The sequence below is a fragment of the Coloeus monedula genome (genome assembly GCF_965178545.1).
Source record: "Coloeus monedula genome assembly, chromosome: 9".
Taxonomy (NCBI): domain Eukaryota; kingdom Metazoa; phylum Chordata; class Aves; order Passeriformes; family Corvidae; genus Coloeus; species Coloeus monedula.
In genome coordinates, this window is record NC_138789.1 from 13,109,763 (window position 1) to 13,130,095 (window position 20,333).

General features: G+C 35.5%; 1 protein-coding gene across 1 annotated transcript in view; it reads right to left on the minus strand.

Moving 5' to 3' along the window:
• LOC309576059 (uncharacterized protein) overlaps positions 1–20,333 on the minus strand; it is a gene marked incomplete at its 5' end in the record, with an annotated part of 48,106 nt that overhangs the window by 19,572 nt on the left and 8,201 nt on the right. Inside the window, 16 exons of the mRNA XM_082287022.1 lie at positions 5,814–5,849; positions 5,974–6,009; positions 6,190–6,228; positions 6,339–6,377; positions 6,661–6,681; positions 8,161–8,193; positions 9,436–9,477; positions 9,867–9,962; positions 10,879–10,914; positions 12,091–12,161; positions 13,171–13,206; positions 14,406–14,447; positions 16,271–16,453; positions 17,098–17,136; positions 18,090–18,128; positions 19,888–19,932. Coding sequence (XP_082143148.1) covers positions 5,814–5,849; positions 5,974–6,009; positions 6,190–6,228; positions 6,339–6,377; positions 6,661–6,681; positions 8,161–8,193; positions 9,436–9,477; positions 9,867–9,962; positions 10,879–10,914; positions 12,091–12,161; positions 13,171–13,206; positions 14,406–14,447; positions 16,271–16,453; positions 17,098–17,136; positions 18,090–18,128; positions 19,888–19,932 — 833 coding nt within the window. The remainder of the gene's footprint in view (positions 1–5,813; positions 5,850–5,973; positions 6,010–6,189; positions 6,229–6,338; positions 6,378–6,660; positions 6,682–8,160; positions 8,194–9,435; positions 9,478–9,866; positions 9,963–10,878; positions 10,915–12,090; positions 12,162–13,170; positions 13,207–14,405; positions 14,448–16,270; positions 16,454–17,097; positions 17,137–18,089; positions 18,129–19,887; positions 19,933–20,333) is intronic.

Here is a 20,333-nt window from a genome sequence, read left to right on the forward strand (position 1 = left end):
ATGTGTCCAATTTTGACATCTTATTTTCTTCATGTTGAAAATTTTTGTTGATAGCAATTAAATATACTCTCTTCTCCCAACCAAGTTGTTAAAAACTAAGGGGTTTTTTTTCACCAATTAAATCATGCAAAGAAAATGTTTATGAGAATGAAAACTTGCATAAAGATCTCCACATTTTTGCTTATAAATGGCTTTTTTTATACAATCACGCAACAAATAAAAAGGTTTTTCCTCAATGAAGTTTCAGTATTATTTATTTTAATAGACTAGTTTATGTTTTAAAGCATGTAGGTCATGATTACTGCTTAGCCTCAATTAGATGAAAGAGGTGGTATTGTACCTGACCAAAATTACTGTTGCTATATTTTAAGTTAATGAAGTTAAGTTCACAAAGCAGTAATTTCTTTATACAATTAGTCTGCTTAAATAGAATGGGTTTTTTAATAGAAAGAATAATCCACAAAATGCTTTTTGTCGAAATCGAAAACTAAAAAAATACTACACCATTCAAATGGGTTTATGTAAATACAGCTTCAATAAAAGGTTAAGAAATATGTATCCTGATAGAAGACAGGTGACTTTAAAATCCAAGATGACTTTAAAAGCCAGAAGCCTGGTAAAACTAGCCTATAATGCCCATATAAGCGCATTCCTTGGCCTTTTTCCTGGCACAGAGGCATTGCCTAAAAGAAAAGGTTATCCAGTGCAACTGAAAATGAAATTTCAGCGATTCTCTTTAGGGGAAAGAACAATTTAAATGTTGATTTAAGATATTATATTTTGAAATATATTTTGACATATTGAAATATCAACATATTTTGATATTTTTAGTCACAGTTATTTTATTGTACCAGTGAGAAAGACAAGGAAACTAAGCTGGATGCAACTAAATACTGTGGTTACTACGAGGTATATTGACTGCTTTTTGAAACTAATGAATAATTAGGTCATAATAGTCAAGTGACAGAGCATCTGGATCACCAAGCACACTTACAGAAAATAAGTGGCCAAATGGTAATTATGCAGTTAAGTGGAACTCATTCTTTCATTTAATTGCGTCTAGTTCTACCCATACTAAGGAAATTACCATTAATGTTTAGAGTTAACCAAATGTTCATATTTACAAGGTGATTAATTCAAAATACTCCATTATATAGAAGGAAGTATAAACTTAGAAAAATAATTACCTGTCTATGACCACTGCTTCCATCAGGACAAATGCAACCACCCTACAAATTAAAAAAAAAAGGAAACAAATATTGCTTTGTGGAAATCTAAAATAAAATCTTATTTCAGATGCAAAACTTTTTAGGGGAAGAAAGCCTGTGAGACTGCAGAGTAGGTGTGACCTTTCCTGTACGTAGAACAAATGAGGGGAAAGGACAGATGTGTATGTTTATGTTTGCTTTGGAAGCCAGGCTGATAGTGCATCTCTAAGTGTGATGTCTCAATGACAGATGCCTCAGCAGGAGAGAAGTATCAGGGTAGTCAGGAGTATCACCATTGTGCTATCACCAATAAAACACGTTATATTGAAACAGTGCTAAAAAGTGATTTCAGAGAGCCACTTCTGAAAAATTTAATGTGAATAGGGTGACTTCATTTACAAAGTAATGGATAACATCACCAATCTTCTACATAAAACTACTTAAACACTGACTCCTGAATTTAATTAGTTTAATTACCAGGAAGATATCTGAACAAAACGACTTAAAAATAAAAGAAATCCTGACCTGATTACTTGATCCACTGGTTGCAATAAATGATCCACCCTGTGAAAAAAACAATTCTATTTTATTAAAGCATTTTATTAGAATCTAAAGTATAAAACTATGTAGTGAGAAACTCTAACACAAACTCTATTACTTCCCTGCACCAACAAGCATAACCTGTTGAATTACTGTGAAAACATAAATTAGGAGGAAACATAATTAAATGACTGGATACAAATCACAGGGAATGGGCATTAGGAAAACTAATTAAGAAAACAGTTACCTTCCAGAGCTCAGAGATCTATCTGTACCCTTGAACTAAATGTCAAACTCTCTGAGACAGAGGACTATGCTAATGTTAAATCTACATAATGCTGGGTGTACCAGGATTTCAGATCCCTGGGAAGCTGATAGGTACCAATACAAGATAAGATACTAAAAAAACAGAACAAGGTCCCACTCTGGATCAGTTAAATTTCTCATAATTCTCTAATATATACACTGCTTCAGCAGTACATAATCCTACAGAATATGAAAGCTGGATGTACTTTTGTAACAGAAATACGTAATCCCCAACATATGCCTTCTTACCAAATGCTAAATAAAACAATTATATGTATGGCCATTACCATCACTAGAGCATGAATATTTCTAAAAAAAGAATCTGAAACGGTATAGTTTGTATTTTTCAAATGAATTTTACAAAATGTTACATAAAGAAACACCTGCAATTCTTACCTGCTTGGTGGGGTGAAGGAACAGAAGAAACTGTGTATTCTGGGCCCAATATCACTATTTACAACTGTGCAAAATTATAACTTTATAGGGAAAATGTTGTCAAATCAAAATGGTATCCTGCAGCACAGAAAAATTACTGGAACCTAATTTTCAAAATGAAATGTAATTTATCAGAAAGCTCCTTGATATCATTCAGTTGACACTATGTTATTACCTGGATGTCAGACTGGCTGCTATTTGAAGGAGAAGATGCATTCTGTGAAGAAACAAAAAAATGACACATTTATCTGTAAGGGTAATAAAATAAAATACATAGTTCTATTAGGAAAGAACAACCTAACCCTAAACAGAATTAATTCTCTTTTGTAGACGCTGGATCCTTCTTCTTTTTTGTAGGTAATACACAAGGAGCTGCAAGGTTACCACTACCAGCAGAAGTTCAGAAGAAGTGACAAGAATGGTTTACCTGTATATCATAGGCTCTTCTGCTTAAAACATGTGATGTGTCCTGTAAAAAACAATAACTTTTACTATTAGGAGATGAAAACTCTATGATCAGATCTTTTTTTCATTCCATATTATTTGTTTATAACAGGTGCAGACTCATTATTGTGTACATTGAGTAGGAATGCATTATTATAAAATAAAAGGCTATTTGCACATAATTTTTATAGGCTACTACTGAGTCTGACTTGCAACTATATAATACACATATCTGTATCTCCTACACAGCTGCTGAGCACAATAAATTAGCAAACATTATTATTCCATCTTTCTTCAACTAAAATCTTAGCTGTCCTTTGTTTGTATGATACTCATTTAATTTTAACTTTAGCTTGGACCAACTCTGTATGTGCTTAATGAAGAACAAGAATTTGAGCTGTCCTATACTTCAAAGCATGATTTTCATGTCTTTTTTTTCATATATATACTTTCTTTAAAGAAATTCACCCAAAGAGCAAATACCCAAGTAATTTTATTTTACTTTCCCCTTATTTAGGAGAATATCAACTAGTGAAAACTCAATTAGGGAAAAATTAGGTATAATTAAGACAGATTAGGTATAGGTTGGACCAAAATCCTACAAGCAGGCCTACAATCCTACAAGAAAAAAAATGATACTTACTCGGGCAACAAGAACTTTCTTCTTTGCACAACCAGAACGCTGTAAAGAAGCCACAAGCCTGTTATTACTTTATGGGTGTAGTCATCTACATGAAATACTTTAACAAAAATCTACTACTTGTCAAGGTGATGTTTGGAAAAGGAAAATGTCCAGATATTTCATTGTATTAGCAGTAAGAGCCTTAAAAAGCATATTCTTTGTCTGTTTTCACTTTATCCCTTTCAACAGAAGTTCCTGCTTAGGGGTGTCTCTCTCAGCTGAACCACTGTAGTTTAGAGAACAATCTGTAAAAGGATTCTCTCTTGTTGTTTTGTTGGGGTTTTTTTAGCATTCCCCATCCTTCTTTGTGAGAAAGTTTAGAAGCAAACTCTTTTACAAAGCAGTCCAGCAATACGGACTGGATAGAGAGATAACCAAGGGAATACTAACATCTTTCATGAGCAAAGGAGGAAGTGACAATGCTCCTAAACAGGGCTTGCTGATGAAGGATGTCTTTTTTCAGAACATTTAGAATTGAACATAGTGCAATGCATTCAAGGTAAATACAAGCCAAAACAAAAGATGTTTTCAGAAGGCCTCCGTACTTTCTAGAATACATTTGGTGCAGTACTTAAGTACTGCAGAGGAAAAATAGGGAAAACAGTGAATGGCTGAGAACTGAAAAGGCAAGTAGTTGATGACAGAAGGTTACTCTAGATGGCAGTAAAACAAAAGGAGGTTGTGACAGATGGGAAAGCTTCTCTATGAACAGAAACAAGTAGGAGAAAAAGTAATTTATTTACACAACAGTATATTTGCTTGGTGACAACCTATCCATGTTAATTCACCATTTCTGCTTGTAGGACAGATGGAAAGTCTTGACACAGATAATAATACTGGGTAATACTGGGAACAAATGTTGCTTTAAAACAGCAGCATGTAAGTGGCTTTAAATCTGAACGAGTGAGCAAAGCTTGAGATGGCTACATGCCTCATGTACATGGGTGATTAATTCCCAAATAACTGTCCCGTTAAAGTGGATATATTATGAATCGAATGTATTAGTATATATTCTTAGAAGTATTGTGCCATTTTAATAATTGTGCAGCAGCCTTGAATACAGAGAAATAATTAACTTTTTGAAGGGTATTATAAAGCAATTATATACTAAAGGTCAACAGGTCTAATATAGAAGTGTTCAGTTACTAACACTATCTTTAATCATTCGAATAATACAAAACAAACAAAGTACTTACCTGATTATTGGCACTGTAGGTAGTGTCATTCTGGAAAAGAATACATTATTTCCTTTTTTGAGAATTATTTAAATAAAGTAAGCTTACAGAAAATTGTTTCCGATACTGCATACAGACATAACAAAAATCACTTATTGCTGCCATTCTCCACAGCCTTGTCTAAATTAGTTTGAAATTCTACCATTCTAGTCTGAAAAACATTTTAATAACAACCTTAGATTGGTAGAAATGTAACATGAAAAGCAGTGTAACATCTGTAATATCTTGCATTCATTGTATATACCTAAAGATTTTCTTTCAGGTTTGGTTTTTTTTCTTTAATTAATGCAAAATGTACCTTAGACTTTGGGGAAAATCATCTGTTACAGGAAAGGCATTGAAGTATTTTTATTCATATTTCATTTCATCATGTTAAATGCATTTAAAAGCACTAAGTGTATCCGTAAACATATGTATGACAATTTGCAGCAAGAGAAGAGGCAGTTGCTGAAACAGCTATTAGTGTGGAAACTCAGCATTCTTTCTGGATCATTCTGCTCCAAAGACTGCATCTAGCAGAGCAACATTTTCTCATCTACGTGAAAAATATTGAGATGAAAATATATTAGAGACAGCATACTCACATCATCACAGGCATTGGGATTACTATCATCTGAGAAGTCTTGTGAGTCCTAGAAGGACATCAGATACCAGTTATTTCCTCAAAAGTATGAATTGCTAAACATACACTTTCATGTTGTCCTCTACAAGACAGAAGAGACGCTCATGCAAAAGAGAAGCTGAGTTAAATTAAATTGCGATCTTTATAAGGCAAACAGGAGCCAAATACATAGCTGCCATAGTGGCTGACAGAGAATGTTCCAATCTTCAGTAAAGAAATAAAAAACAACAAAACAAATCCAAACCAAGAAAAGCACAGAAACTATTATGTTTTATTACATCTTTGAGAAAAATGATGCAGGGACTACGAATAATACGTAACCAGGAGAAAGAACTACTTACCTGATTCTCATAATAGGTGTCTGAAGATGATCCACCCTTTAAAACAAACAAAAAACGCAATGAAAATTGGAGAAAATTAGGATATAGAAAACCTGATTTTGAGCAGAGGCTAAAGTTTATATGAACTGATGTGCAAGTAGTGAAATAGAGTATTACTTACTTGGCCACCACCATAGTTTTGTGAGTAGGATCCATCCTATAAAACAAACAAATATAAACTCTACTTCAGAAGAAACTGTGATTTGGCTCAGAGGCTGTAAAGCTGGAATAAACAATTGACTAGGATTCCTTTGAAAAAATACAATTTTCAAGATATCTGGACAAATTATCAAATATTATAAAAGTTCTTACCAGGACAAAATCAAGGTCTACCTACCTGATTGTCACTGTAACTTTGGGAGTATGATGATCCACTCTGCTAAGAAAAAACACCAACAAAATAATTAGAATTTACATTACCATAATGCAATCAGCCATCACAGAAGTTAAAACCATCATAAAACCTCAGTGGGAGGCAATACTTACTTGGCTACCACCATAGTTTTGTGAGGAGTATGAACCACCCTGTGAAAACAAAACAGCAACAGTTATAATGCTGGAGAGCTGAATTTCATCTGAGTGCATACAGCTATCCTATGTTGCTGAGTTCTATGGAAGTTCTATGTAACTTCCACTTTTATATAAGTGGAATTTCAGGGCTGATAAAAAGTGTGCCTGCAGAAAATGAGTTACAAACTGGACACGGAGAGACTCTGCAAGATTCTATATCCCCATGAGCAAGAAAACTGTACTGTGGATTAGAATTGCTTTAAAAGTTTTTACCAATGGATAATAAAGAGTTACGTACCTGACCGCCCTGTGATCCACCCTGTAAATCAGACAAAAAATGCTTTAGACACTCACTGTTTGGCCATGGAATATTTTTGGTATACTTGCTTAGGAAGAGTAAGAAGCAGAGGCAGATATGCAATATAGATATAATTTCTAACATAATGAGCACACACTGCCAGTAATGCAATGGTAAATACTAGATGAGACATAAATCAAGGAACCTCAAACATTTAAGTAATGTCTACTGCACAGATGAGTTCCATTTGGAACACTCTCTAGAGAATGTATCTTTTTTTCTCCTGTAGAAAACGTAATTTATATAAATTGAGTGAATTTATACAGATTCCCCTGGTAGCATTATTACTTAGAAAGCTGTGACCTGTGAGATACAGTGGCCTCAAGGAGAAGGTTTTAAATAAAGCACTCAGTATGTTTCAGTGTGCCCTCTTTAGAAGAGGAATGTAACTCCCTCCAGTGAAATCAGAAGAAATGTAGAAGTATTCAAGCCAAAAGTGCATAATAAGAACAGTGAAATCCTGAACAATTGAAGTGAGTGGGAAATTTTCCATTTGCTAAAATGGGACTGAGGCTTCATTCAAAACAGTCAAAAATGAAATGAGAAGTATTATCTTTCAATGTTCTAGAAGATTTTAGAACAAAATTTAAGCATTTTCTTCTTTCTTCAAAAGAAATAAGTCCTCTTAAAAATATTAAGAGCTATTATAAAATATATACCTATTTAATATATAATTCTATCAAGTTCCAAGTTACATACAATGCATTGTATATACTGTACCACATAATAACTATATATTGAAGCAACATCTAAGTTGTTTGCACATTTATAAATATAGTATATATTTATATTGCTAAAACACAGTATTTATTGAAACAATGAATCTATCCAATTTTTCTGTTTCTAGTGAAAACTCAGTAAGAATCAAAAGAAATGTTGTGAACAAGAAAGAAATCATCTATTGCTGCTTTCTTCCTAATTTTTAACATCACAAGGATGACTTCTTTAAACATAGTTGACATCTTTTAAAATAGTGGTCTGTAGAGCTCCAACACTTGAATTTGTAACAAATACACATGTAGCCGTCTATAATTCACTGCAAAAACAGTGAATTGTTAAACCAGTTTGTTTCAGGAACCTCAAGTGGCAGTCCTAAAATATTTTTTGGCTTTTGATAGGAAAAGAGAGACTGGCGAGTTCCAGCCCTGATTTAAGTCATGCCAGTTAAGGAACTGTGCAGCAGACTTCTTCTTTCCAGAATCTGGCCTTAATGTCCTAGTGATTTAGATGTTTCACAGACATAACACTAGGAAAAATGGGGCAAGAAAGACTCCAAAGCCCCTGTGATACTTCTGTGTATAGGAAGATAGTCAGTTCTAATCTCAAAATTTGTAAGATTACATGGATTTGTGCAATATGAATCTGAATTTGGGACTAATTGAATTAGTGTCGAAACTAATTGTGGATGCATCTTAAAATAAGAGGAGAAAGACCATTTACCTGGTGGCAGGGATTGCTATCATATGAAACACCCTGTCAAAAACCAAACAAACAAAAAAGTAAATGCCATTTTTCTTGCAAAGTAATTAGTTTCCTTAAAATTTCTTATGTGTGAATTAATGTAACAAAACTCAACATATAACTTTACAGAGGGTGAGTTAAATTTTATTTAACCCTTTAAGTGTGTGGCTTTACCCTCTGCAACTCTCATACTTCCATACAAGAATCAAGACACATGCACACAGATGATCAAAGGACTACTTGTGAGCCACAATGAAAGAGGTAGGTTGGTAATTGATGTCTCTGTACCATCCTAGTTCCTGTTGATTGGCAAAGATGAACTGTTGGTGGGATTTTTTGGAAGCAACTGTTACTGTTGGGCAACCATCTATCTAAATGTGACCATCAATCTCTTGCTAGATTCACCCACCATGCATTTTAGGCAAGGCTTCTGCTCAGAGCCATTCATTTACCCGTTTTGGGTATATCTTGTGATGACAGGATGAGGAACAGTACACAGAAAGAGTTCTGCCTTGGCTGTCACCCTCCCATTATTACAGCACAGGTCTTCTCTTGATAAGTCAACCCATGACACAGCTTGGTGGAAATAATCCGTTATTCAGTGTTTATCAGTGTCATTGCTGGTAACTGTGTCCTTGTTGTAATGCTCCTTATGATGCTTTCACATGCATTTTCATTCATGCCTAACTTCTATCAATCCTAATATTTCTGCTAAGTACTGCTAAAAATGTCTGTATTTATACTTATCTTTCATTCTGGTTGCTTTCCTCAATATATTTATTTAAACATAGGTTTATATTGGCCTCACCCATGATCCTTTCACCTGGGATCTCATAATCAAAGACAATGTCTTTACACCATTGCAGACATACACAAGCTGAAATAGAACCGGGATGAAAACTACTGATTTAATTCTTATTCCATTTGAGCCACTCTCTATTCCTATCATTTTCTATAGAAAATAAATGGAGTAACATCCAAATATTCCCAAGCAAAGATTTTATATACTTATTAAGTAGACAGATTAATCACTTGTTTGTCTTCCATGCGTAATTCTAAATGGGAGCAGCCACTTCATATTGGTTATAAGGGCCAACAATATCAGCCTTTCTTGACCTCTGTGCTAGGTAAGTCCATGTAACAATGAAAGCAACAGATTTCAAACTAACAAACACTATAAATTATTAAAAACATGCTACTATTGCAAAGAAAGCTGGGTATAGTTTTCAAATAGTTTGGAGACAAAAGTCTTACTTGTCCACAACCACTGCTGCCACCATAAGAAGCAGATCCACCCTGCTTGGGAAAGAAAAAAAGCAGCTCATGATCCAAATATTCCTATTCTCCATTTCAAACACAGATATAAATTTTCAAGGGCTTTAACTGCCAAGTTGCTTCCAAGGTAGAAGACCAACTACATCCTACTGTGAATTATCTGGTAAAGTACTGAGTATGTTGAATACTGAAGTGCATCAGAAAGCTGAAACCTGCATGCACTCCTTTCTACAGGGGAAAGTGCTGCTTCAGTGAGCCTATTGCCAGAGCCATATGAAAAAAGTTCATGAGACTTAATTCTAAAGAGTACTTACTGTATTATTTCAAGTAAGAAACAACAGAATTTTCAATACATATATGGGAACACCACATACATGCTGTATAATGACCAGTGACTGACTGATGCTTACCTGTCCATAGGAGCTGCCACCTTGAGGCTGGTAGCCCTGTAAGAAAGGCAAGGAGTCACTTGTAAACAGAGCTGTGTAAGTGCAGTCCTAGCACAGCTGAAACAGAATCACAGAATGCCAGAGAGAAAAGCACATTTCCATTAAGGGTTCCTCTCTACTATGTTATTTTTTCCCTCATGGTGTTTTAGTGGTACAAACCAAATCAAGGACCACTCAGAAGCACCAAGAAGGAAAAAAGCCCACCCATGCCCCAAAGCCCATTTACAAGACAGGCTCCAACAGAAAGGCTCAACACATTTCAGCAACGAAGTCTCACCTGGCCATAGGACTGGCTGCCTTGGGAGCCCTTTAAATAAAGAGAAAATAATTACCACCTTGACAAGGAGGCTTCTTTACAGAGCATAATGTTTATGGAACTAACAGCTGCATGTGGGATTCCCTGAAACATTCTTCCTGTGCCAAAAGACACAGAGCAGAATGCTAACAGCTGTGCCTCTGTGCAGCATGTTGTCCTATTCTTAGCAGAAGCCACAGCCCAAATTGAGACACAGAATGCCAAGGGAAACATCACTTCCAAAGTGTGCCAGTCATGTCAGCCACAGAAAGGTCAGTAAAGAACTTTCTGCAGAACAGCCAGTTTGCTTACCTGGCCATAGGAACTGCTGCTGCCCGAAAAACCTGGTCCACCCTAAGACAAGGACACCATTTGGTTACTTCCCTTTCAGTAAGGGAGCCAGCCTGCATTAGCAACAGCCAGCACCTACACCCTAAAGCCACACAGGGCAGTATGAAGAGCCAGACATCTCCTGGCACTCATGAGGATGCTGCGTGTGATGATTTCACACACTGGCATTCCAGATCAGTAAGTAGCACGTGCATAAATGTTGAGTGTGAGAATAGACAGTTTCAGAGAAAATGTCCATTAAAGTTCAAAATCTGAGGGATTGCCCAGTGCCTCTACAGTGCCATTTCTGAAATGCTATATTCTGACTGATGACTGACTGATGCTTACCTGGCTGTAGGAACTGCCACCTTGAGGCTGGTAGCCCTGTATGAAATTAATAATTGATACACAGTTACTGTATTTGTGAAGCAGATGACTTTCTAACGTCTCTTTGTGGGGTAAGAAAGCAGAATAAGACAGAGAATGTACAGACTCTATGGCTAAACTAGAGTTATTTTGATATTTTCTATTCTGGAGGAATAGGTGATCACACTGTTTATTGAATGACAATCATAGAGTAGTTTTACATCTGTCTCAGACAGTACTCTAATCCTATGAGGGTTTTCCAGGAGGGGACACAACATTTCTTACTATGTTTGTTTTTCCTTTATTTTTCAGACACTGGGCTTAGATGGCTAATGCTGAATACTAGGTGAATATTGATTTCATATATTTGTATTTTCCATTGGCCCCAATTGCATAATTGCCTTCCTCTGAGGGAAAATTAGGGTGAAAAATAATTTTTAAAAATTAGGAAAGAATCTTAGAAAAAAATATAGGTTCATAAAATGGAAACAAAACAATGCAACTCAAAGTAGCAGGTCAAATGAATTAGCCAAGGATGACTATACTTAAAAAAATTTCTCAGTAATATAAAGTTACTGTGGTTATAATTTGCTGTTGCAATCTGCCTTCAATATAATCTCCAAAAAGTGCAGTTGTTTCATGTACATGCAGACCTGTGCCACAGCTGCCTGGGAGACTTATGAAGATAGGGATTACCAAAAAGTATTTGAAGTATCATGTCTATCTTTGCTATCTGACATAGAGATCTTGACAAAATTCATAGCTATGTTAGGGCTGCTTCAATTTACATAAAAACTGTGAAGGGAGGTAAAAATTCATCAGTTGCAGGCTGCCACACCAAATCTTCATTCAGCTGAGAACCTGACCCAATGTTCCTTATTCCTCAACACTACTCCTCTGCTGAGAGCAAAGGAGGCAGCAAGAACTGACTATAAATTTGTATTATACCATCAACTGGAATGGGAACAGCATCAAATAGACTATTTCTACCATAAATTTATAAAGTTCCAAACCCATGGAAAAGGTAAGACAGCAGCCAAAATCTAGGATTCCTGTATCCATCCACGAAAAACACAATGGTCATGTTCACAACAAAACATTTGAAATGGAGTCAGAGATATATTGGTTAAGAATTCAGTGTGAATTGAAAAAAATTATTTTAAAATCTGCTAACTTTTCAGGACAATGACCTACACTTTCTCAAATGTTCTATTCCAACCGACATTTACCTGTCCATAGGAGCTGCCACCTTGAGGCTGGTAGCCCTGTAAGAAAGGCAAGGAGTCACTTGTAAACAGAGCTGTGTAAGTGCAGTCCTAGCACAGCTGAAACAGAATCACAGAATGCCAGAGAGAAAAGCACATTTCCATTAAGGGTTCCTCTCTACTATGTTATTTTTTCCCTCATGGTGTTTTAGTGGTACAAACCAAATCAAGGACCACTCAGAAGCACCAAGAAGGAAAAAAGCCCACCCATGCCCCAAAGCCCATTTACAAGACAGGCTCCAACAGAAAGGCTCAACACATTTCAGCAACGAAGTCTCACCTGGCCATAGGACTGGCTGCCTTGGGAGCCCTTTAAATAAAGAGAAAATAATTACCACCTTGACAAGGAGGCTTCTTTACAGAGCATAATGTTTATGGAACTAACAGCTGCATGTGGGATTCCCTGAAACATTCTTCCTGTGCCAAAAGACACAGAGCAGAATGCTAACAGCTGTGCCTCTGTGCAGCATGTTGTCCTATTCTTAGCAGGAGCCACAGCCCAAATTGAGACACAGAATGCCAAGGGAAACATCACTTCCAAAGTGTGCCAGTCATGTTAGCCACAGAAAGATCAGTAAAGAACTTTCTGCAGAACAGCCAGTTTGCTTACCTGGCCATAGGAACTGCTGCTGCCCGAAAAACCTGGTCCACCCTAAGACAAGGACACCATTTGGTTACTTCCCTTTCAGTAAGGGAGCCAGCCTGCATTAGCAACAGCCAGCACCTACACCCTAAAGCCACACAGGGCAGTATGAAGAGCCAGACATCTCCTGGCACTCATGAGGATGCTGCGTGTGATGATTTCACACACTGGCATTCCAGATCAGTAAGTAGCACGTGCATAAATGTTGAGTGTGAGAATAGACAGTTTCAGAGAAAATGTCCATTAAAGTTCAAAATCTGAGGGATTGCCCAGTGCCTCTACAGTGCCACAGTGCTCCATTTCTCAAATGCTGTATGACTAAAATACAGCTAAAATATTCTCAAATGCTAAATTACTGATGCGTACCTGGCTGTAGGAACTGCCACTTTGAGGTCTGTAGCCCTGTAAGAAAGGCAAGAAGTAATTTGTAAACAAAGCTGTACCATCTTAGCACAGCTGCAGCAGAAAAGTCCATTTCCACCTAAAGTTCCTCTGCACTATGTTATTTTCTTCCCTCACATGGTATTTCAGTGGTACAAACCAAAATCAAGGACTACTAGGAAACATCAAGAAGGTAAAAAATGGCCCATGCCCTGAAGTCCATTTACAAGCTCCTGCAGAAAAGCTGAATACATTTCAGCAAAAAGTCTCACCTGACTATAGGACTGGCTGCCTTGGGAACCCTTTAAATAAAGAGAAAATAATTACCACCTTGACAAGGAGGCTTTTTAAAAGAGCATGATGTTTATGGAAGTAACAGCTGCATGTGGGATTCCCTAAAAGCACAAAGTAGACAGAGCAGTATGCTAACATCTCTGCAATACATTGTCCTATTCTCATCAGAAGCCATGAATGCCAACCTTGTGCGTATTGAATATTTGTGATATAGAGCAGTGGGCTTCCTGTGGCCTTGATCCCTAAAAGTCATACCTACCCTTTTGAAACATTTTTCTGGTTGCATGTAGTGCTATAGAGAATATTGACAGACTTTTGCATCCTTCCTAACCCCAACCCCCAAGAGGAGAAACACTTAGAGACTGGCTTCACACTTCATACTTGAGTTCATACTATGAATATCCTCAAGTTTTAGTTTGCAATAATCTATGACACCATTATTTGAGTATTTGTTAAATTCACACACTGTTTTTCACACAAGTAGCTTTAAGCAATCCTGGAAGACATTGCACATAGTTCCACAATTATGATTTTTCATCATTCTTGATATGGCTAAGCAACTACCCTTTACAACTTTTGGAATTCGAGGTCTAATATGCAAGGGATCTGAATCTATCAGTCTGGGGCTGATGGTGCAGTGTGAGCCTAGAATCACTTCCTCTCAGGGCCATGACCTTTATGCTCTGAGTGGAATACACTCATTTCATGTCAACCCATCACACACAGAAATACTTTTGTGAGCATCACAAACAAAAACAGTTGAACACCAACATCAGATGGTATTTTTATGAACAAAAGCCAAGGAAATAGAAATACCTGCACCTATGAATTCCATTTTTTAATGGAGAAAATTATTTCTAAGTTGTGATGGCCCTGTTTTAGTGAAGTCTACAGGAATGTTTATAATACTTTTTAAGTTCACTTACCTGAACATAAGTACTACTGCTGGTTTGCTGTTTTTGTCCACTCTACACAGGAACAACAACAACAACAGGTTACTTAATTTTAAGAGAAATTGCTTATGCACTAAGCCATTTCAAGGAGCAGCTCTGTCCCTTTATCTACTAGACAGTTTGAAAGCCACAAAGAGTTCATTACACCTTTTCATACTTTATGCCATCTCCATGTGCTATAAGATGTATATAAAGATGCTACAGAAATAAAGTGTTAAAAGTATATATATATCTCTTCTTACCATTTTCTTAATGAAAATTAATTGTATAATACATCTTGGTGTAATATTGTGGTATTTGAAGTGAGTTAAAATAATTCTGCCCTTCAAATGTACTACACATATTGCCTTTAAACTCATTGCCTTTAAACTTTGTCTTCATATTATGACCGATATTTTTTCATGAATAAGTACAACAAACTGTTGACAAAGTCTTTGACAAAACAAAAATTGAAAAAGCCACAGTTACAATTTAATCTAAGGAAAGTCACTGCAGAAAATATTTTGATTCCCACGAAGTATGTGGATTATGAGAGGAATAAAATGATTTTTATATCTACACAATGAAAACAGTTAACCTGTGCAACTAAAACACTGTACATTTAAAGTCATAAATTAAATAACGAGGAAATCTGATTCCTTTCTTTGCCAGCATTCATCACTAGCCAGGGAAGAAAATAATGCTATGTATTTTGAAAGTGATGATTTCCAAAAGACTAATTTCAGCTGGGGTAACCTGCTACTGATCTTTTGATGAAAGTGAGAATTTGTTGTTGTAGTCTAATGGACTAGCATCTAGTGGACTGGCTAGCCATTAAGAATGGGATACATGCTAAACGTGCTAAATTGCAAAGAACCCAGAAAAATATGCCTGATGATATTCATAATACTTTATGAGCATGCTCTTAATGAGATTGGATTGTAATCAACTTTCCAAGTGCCTGGTTATCAAGAAGCAACATTACAAATACAGTTCACCTAAGCATTAACAGTAGGATTTTAAAAACGTAATTCTGAACTGGGTGTTTCCATTAAAAAAACAAACACTTTAAATGAAGATGGAACTGTGCAGGTTGTGATTTATATTTAATTTGATATTGACTAACATTCAAGCTTTAGTTCTAGAATTCCATCCTCCTTCCTGAGCAGACCAAGATGGTCAACTTTTGCCAATTTTGAAAGCACTATGGAATTTGCACACAGAGGTTTTCAGATTTTTTAAGTGTCAAAAACAGCTGCAATGGTCTTTAATCAGCAACCAACTAAGATATCCCCTTTGCTGTAATTACAGAAATGCCCTACTCCACCACTGTAGTTCGTGGACATCTAAGATATCTCTAAGCTATCCACATATCCACAAATGTTCCCTAAGAGACAAATTATTAGTTTATTAAGACAAAGCTTCATTTAAAACTCAAGTATAATGGCGAAAAAATGTCTACCTGTACTATGATTCTTGTAGCAGAGCTTCCCAAACTCTGAAAAAAAATCCAGAAACAAAGAAACATAATTTAATTGTCTTGTTTAAAAGTAATGCACTTAAACAGAAAATACTAAGTTGAGCAATTTAGTTTGTGAGAATAAAGGGAAAGGTCATATGTGTTACGTATTGTGCATCAGTTCTTAACACCCAGCATTCAACTAGGTTATTCTCAACTCTGAAAGTCTGGGGAGGCAGTCTAAGTAATTTTCTACTCTTAAATCTTCTGTGGAGAGCAGCAGAGCACAGGTTATGTGCACCACCTTTCTGCACTACCAGTCAGCTTGGCTTTTCCAAATGTGGGAAGGAAGCTAAGACATCATCATCCCTCCAACCTGTCTCACTCCCACTGGACATACATCAACACATACAAATCCATTTCCTCTTCCAGTCATTTGTTTGCTGAATTCTGGGGCATGAGGGACAAATGTAGAAGAGTGGCACACACCATCCTGAGACAACTGGTTTGATCCCATAACAACTATAATAATACTATAGGAATCACAAGAAAAAAGTAAGCGTACCTGAGGGAAGGTGTGACGCTGCAAATGAAACAGAAATATATTTAATTATTTTGTACAAGGGCTTGCCCAAACAGAATATTGCAGCAGAGGAAGGGAAAAAGGGCCCTTATATTTCAGATGCAATACACAGTGGAATGTGAAAGAATGATATAAAAAGGATGGCATAGAGCAAATGCATCTTAACCTTTATTCATGTTAGAACAACATGTTCTATTAGAAATTAAACATCTATAAAATATTACATTATAAAAACTCACTTTAAGCACCTGAAGGCTAAACTTACTTTTAGTTCCAAGTAAGCAGAGTAGAATGTAATCATTTAAAAATCAGAATCGAAGTGAATTTTCAAAAGAAAATTGCAGTAGAAACAGAAAATCAAAACTATTCAGGAACACAGAGTTTGCATACTTTGAGAGACCTGGTGTCTACAGCTAATCCATTATCTCTGCAAGAACTAACAGCAACCACAGGACCATGAGATTTGTACCTATCTTACAACAGGCCTTCCCTGAAGATAACTATACACATAGGGTAAATCCTGCCTGCCAAAGAATTTTCTCCAGGGATATTTCTGAAAAATTAAAAATGTAGATATTTGAAAGCCTTTTTGAGTCAAAATTATTTGTAGAGAAAATGTGTATTGTAGAGAAAAAACTGCTTACCACAGGTGGAAAAGGGTTGCTGTTGGCAACAACCACGACCTATAGAGAAACCAGAAAAATCTCTTTACTCACCACAGAGATTAAATTGTTAAATATGTTAGAAAAGTGAAGAATACTGAAATCTGTAAATTTACAAACTCTGATAATAATGCTATGGAAGATCCCTTTTATAAAATATTATTTTTATTAAAAAAATTCATTCACATTACCAAGAAAAGAATTATATATACACACACACACATAAATATATATATACACATGGTTTACACAAGAGTATAGGAAGATGAAAGATTTGCCCCAAACTACACAATGCCTCAGCTGTAGAGGCAGAAGCAGGATTTCATGTCTTGTACCATATCCCCTGGCCTGTACTGTGTGCCCTTTTTGATCTTCAACTTCCCACCCCAAACTAGAAGATCAATTTATTCTGTCTTTATTCAGTGTTATGCTAAAAAGCCCCTTGATATTGAGTTAATTAAAAAAAAAATAAGCCAAATGCAGTAACTGTATCTTCTGCTTAGGTGTTAATATTTTCTCATTAGAAGCTCTGCCCATCTCTAAGAACCAAACCAAATCAAATCATATTAATCAATCTGGGTTAAAACCTTGAAAAGTCTTGACTGAAATAACAGGAGTCAGGCCAAGTTATAACTGTAAGAATTCTTTTCCCTTTGAAAAGGAGTGCTTACCTTCTTACTGGAATCTGAACTGCTTGAAGGGACAGACTGTAAAAAATACAGAATCCATTTGTTGCTTAGGTAAATGTATGGCAAAAAGAGAAGTAACTTCTAAAAAAATGGATATAGCAACATACACCAAATATTCAACTCATCTGCTGAAATTATTTCCAGATATGATCACTACTAAAACATTTGAAGAGAGTTTGCCTTTATCCCCTTCCACAAATTTAATTATTGTTTGGTAAATTTGGGCACAAAGGCTTAGCTTTTGAATACCTTAGGGAGCTAAAACATGTTGGAAAACACAGTTACCTGGCCATAAGTAAGACCACTGCCGGATAAGGATGCACTCTGAAATAAAAACATAAATCAAATATTTATTTATACAATACTTTGCTAATTATTAACCTGTTTTCAAGTACAAATGGAATAAATGAGATTGACAATAAAAAATTGTCTACTAATCAAAGACTTAATATGCAAATGTTTTAAAAATTCCCAAATAATATTGCTCAATATGCAAAATCCAAAGACAATTATTTTAACTGATAAAAAACATTACACAATGAGAATTATGACATTTTAGTAGGGTAACAAATTAAGAGTTTATAATAGGTGATTTTATGTATACCTATGTGTACATATACACCCTTAAATATAAATTATTAGGCTTTGAGGAACTGACAAGGTAGCATCTTTTAATTTTGGGTTTTAATCTCAGAACAATACCTTAAGCCAACACTATTTTCCTGAATATATTTAGGAAGACTTCAATAGCTCTATAGAAGAGAATCAAGTGCAATTTGCAGTAAGGAGATGAGTTAAGAAGCAGAGTAGGAGACAATCAGTAAAAACATCTATAACCAGCTTACATCTCTGCAGGCTTGTTGGCCATATGCACCAGCAGCACCTCCCTAAGACAAAAAATAAACCAGTTATTTCTCATCATTATTTTCTATTTGGAACAGAGACTCCCACATGAACATTTATTAAATAATACCATTGAAGGCTAGGAGTTACTATAAATAGAGTTATGCTGGGGACAAAAAAGAAAACGTAAAAGTAGTGCTTACAGGGACACATCCACTCTTGCTTATTGTGTAGACTACTCCACCCTGAAATAAAAACAGAATTCAATTATCTCTATATAAAAAGCTCAGATGGGGAAGACAGAAAAAACCCAATGTCATGCTGTTTATGGCATGAAAAACTGTGCAGCTGGCAATGTGTATGTGCAAGCAAGGGATAAGCAAGTAAAGAGGTTACCAGTTCACTGTCATGGCCTGTAATAACTCTAATTTAGTATGACACATTAATAATGATCTTTACTTCATATAACTTTCATCAACTTTGTTACTGGTCATGAAACCTTTCAAAATTTTACTGAATGGATCATATTTTATAAAAAATTAATAACTTTAAGTAGCTATATGACAAGATGAGAAACTCAACTCTTAGAAAAGAATATGTATTATATATGAAAAAAAGGGAAGAAAACTAGTTTTTAGCATATATATCAAAATAATTTGTATTTCTTAGTATCTGGTAATTCCAGTTACAAGTAGTAAATATTGAATAAATTGAATATTACCAGATAATTCACCAATAAATATAACTAGTAATTAGTAAGAAATATATCCTTGAGAAGCTCAGTTCAAGAAACTGGAGACATACCAGAAAGTATTTAAGAGTTAAAGAGAAAATAGGCATATAATGGTAGTGAACATAATCAACTAAAAACCAAGTATACATTGCTGTGATTAATGAAGCAAAAGTGGTGAGAATGCAGACATACATACCCCAGAAGTTTTAAAAGGCTAACTAAACAGTGATATCCCCAAATTTTCAACTGCATATATAATATGGTGTTAAAAGCAATATAGACATTAAATTGGAACAAGCTGTTGAGTTCAGCAGAGTGGAGGTAGTTGAACTTAGCCCAGGTACAAACATACTGTTTACTGGATGAATAACTGCCTTTCTGGGTTAACTAGCAGAGAAGATATTTCCGTACTGTACTAAATCACCTCACTACTCTGTAGTTACAGAATTTTAGTCATTCAAGGTTACTGAAGGAAAACATACAAATGCTGGAATTTAGAGCTCATACCTGACTGCCTGAATAGCTGTTCTGGGAGGAACTGGAAGGTCCAACCTGTAAAGAAACCAAATTGGTATTTATTACTTTGCTGAAAAATTACTTTTATATAAGTGATTTTCAGGAAAGAAAGTTCTACTTGGTGGGAAGAGAAAGAACACACAAAGTAGTTTTCTATTACTTCATTCCACCAAACTGATACTGTTAAAATTATTTCAGAGATCTTTCAAGACAAATAATCAAAACTGTGCCAATCCAGCTGTTATAAATAACATAATTCTGCTGCTTGTATCCTTTTTTATCTGACCTCATACACTTGATATACATCATTGAGGAGGAGACCTACACCATCACAATCATTAAAAAGTAGATGAAAGATTTTACTGATATGAGTATGCAATAATTAGCATATTTGCTGTAAAAAAGCAAAGAAGGAAAAGAGGCTTCTTCACTGAGCT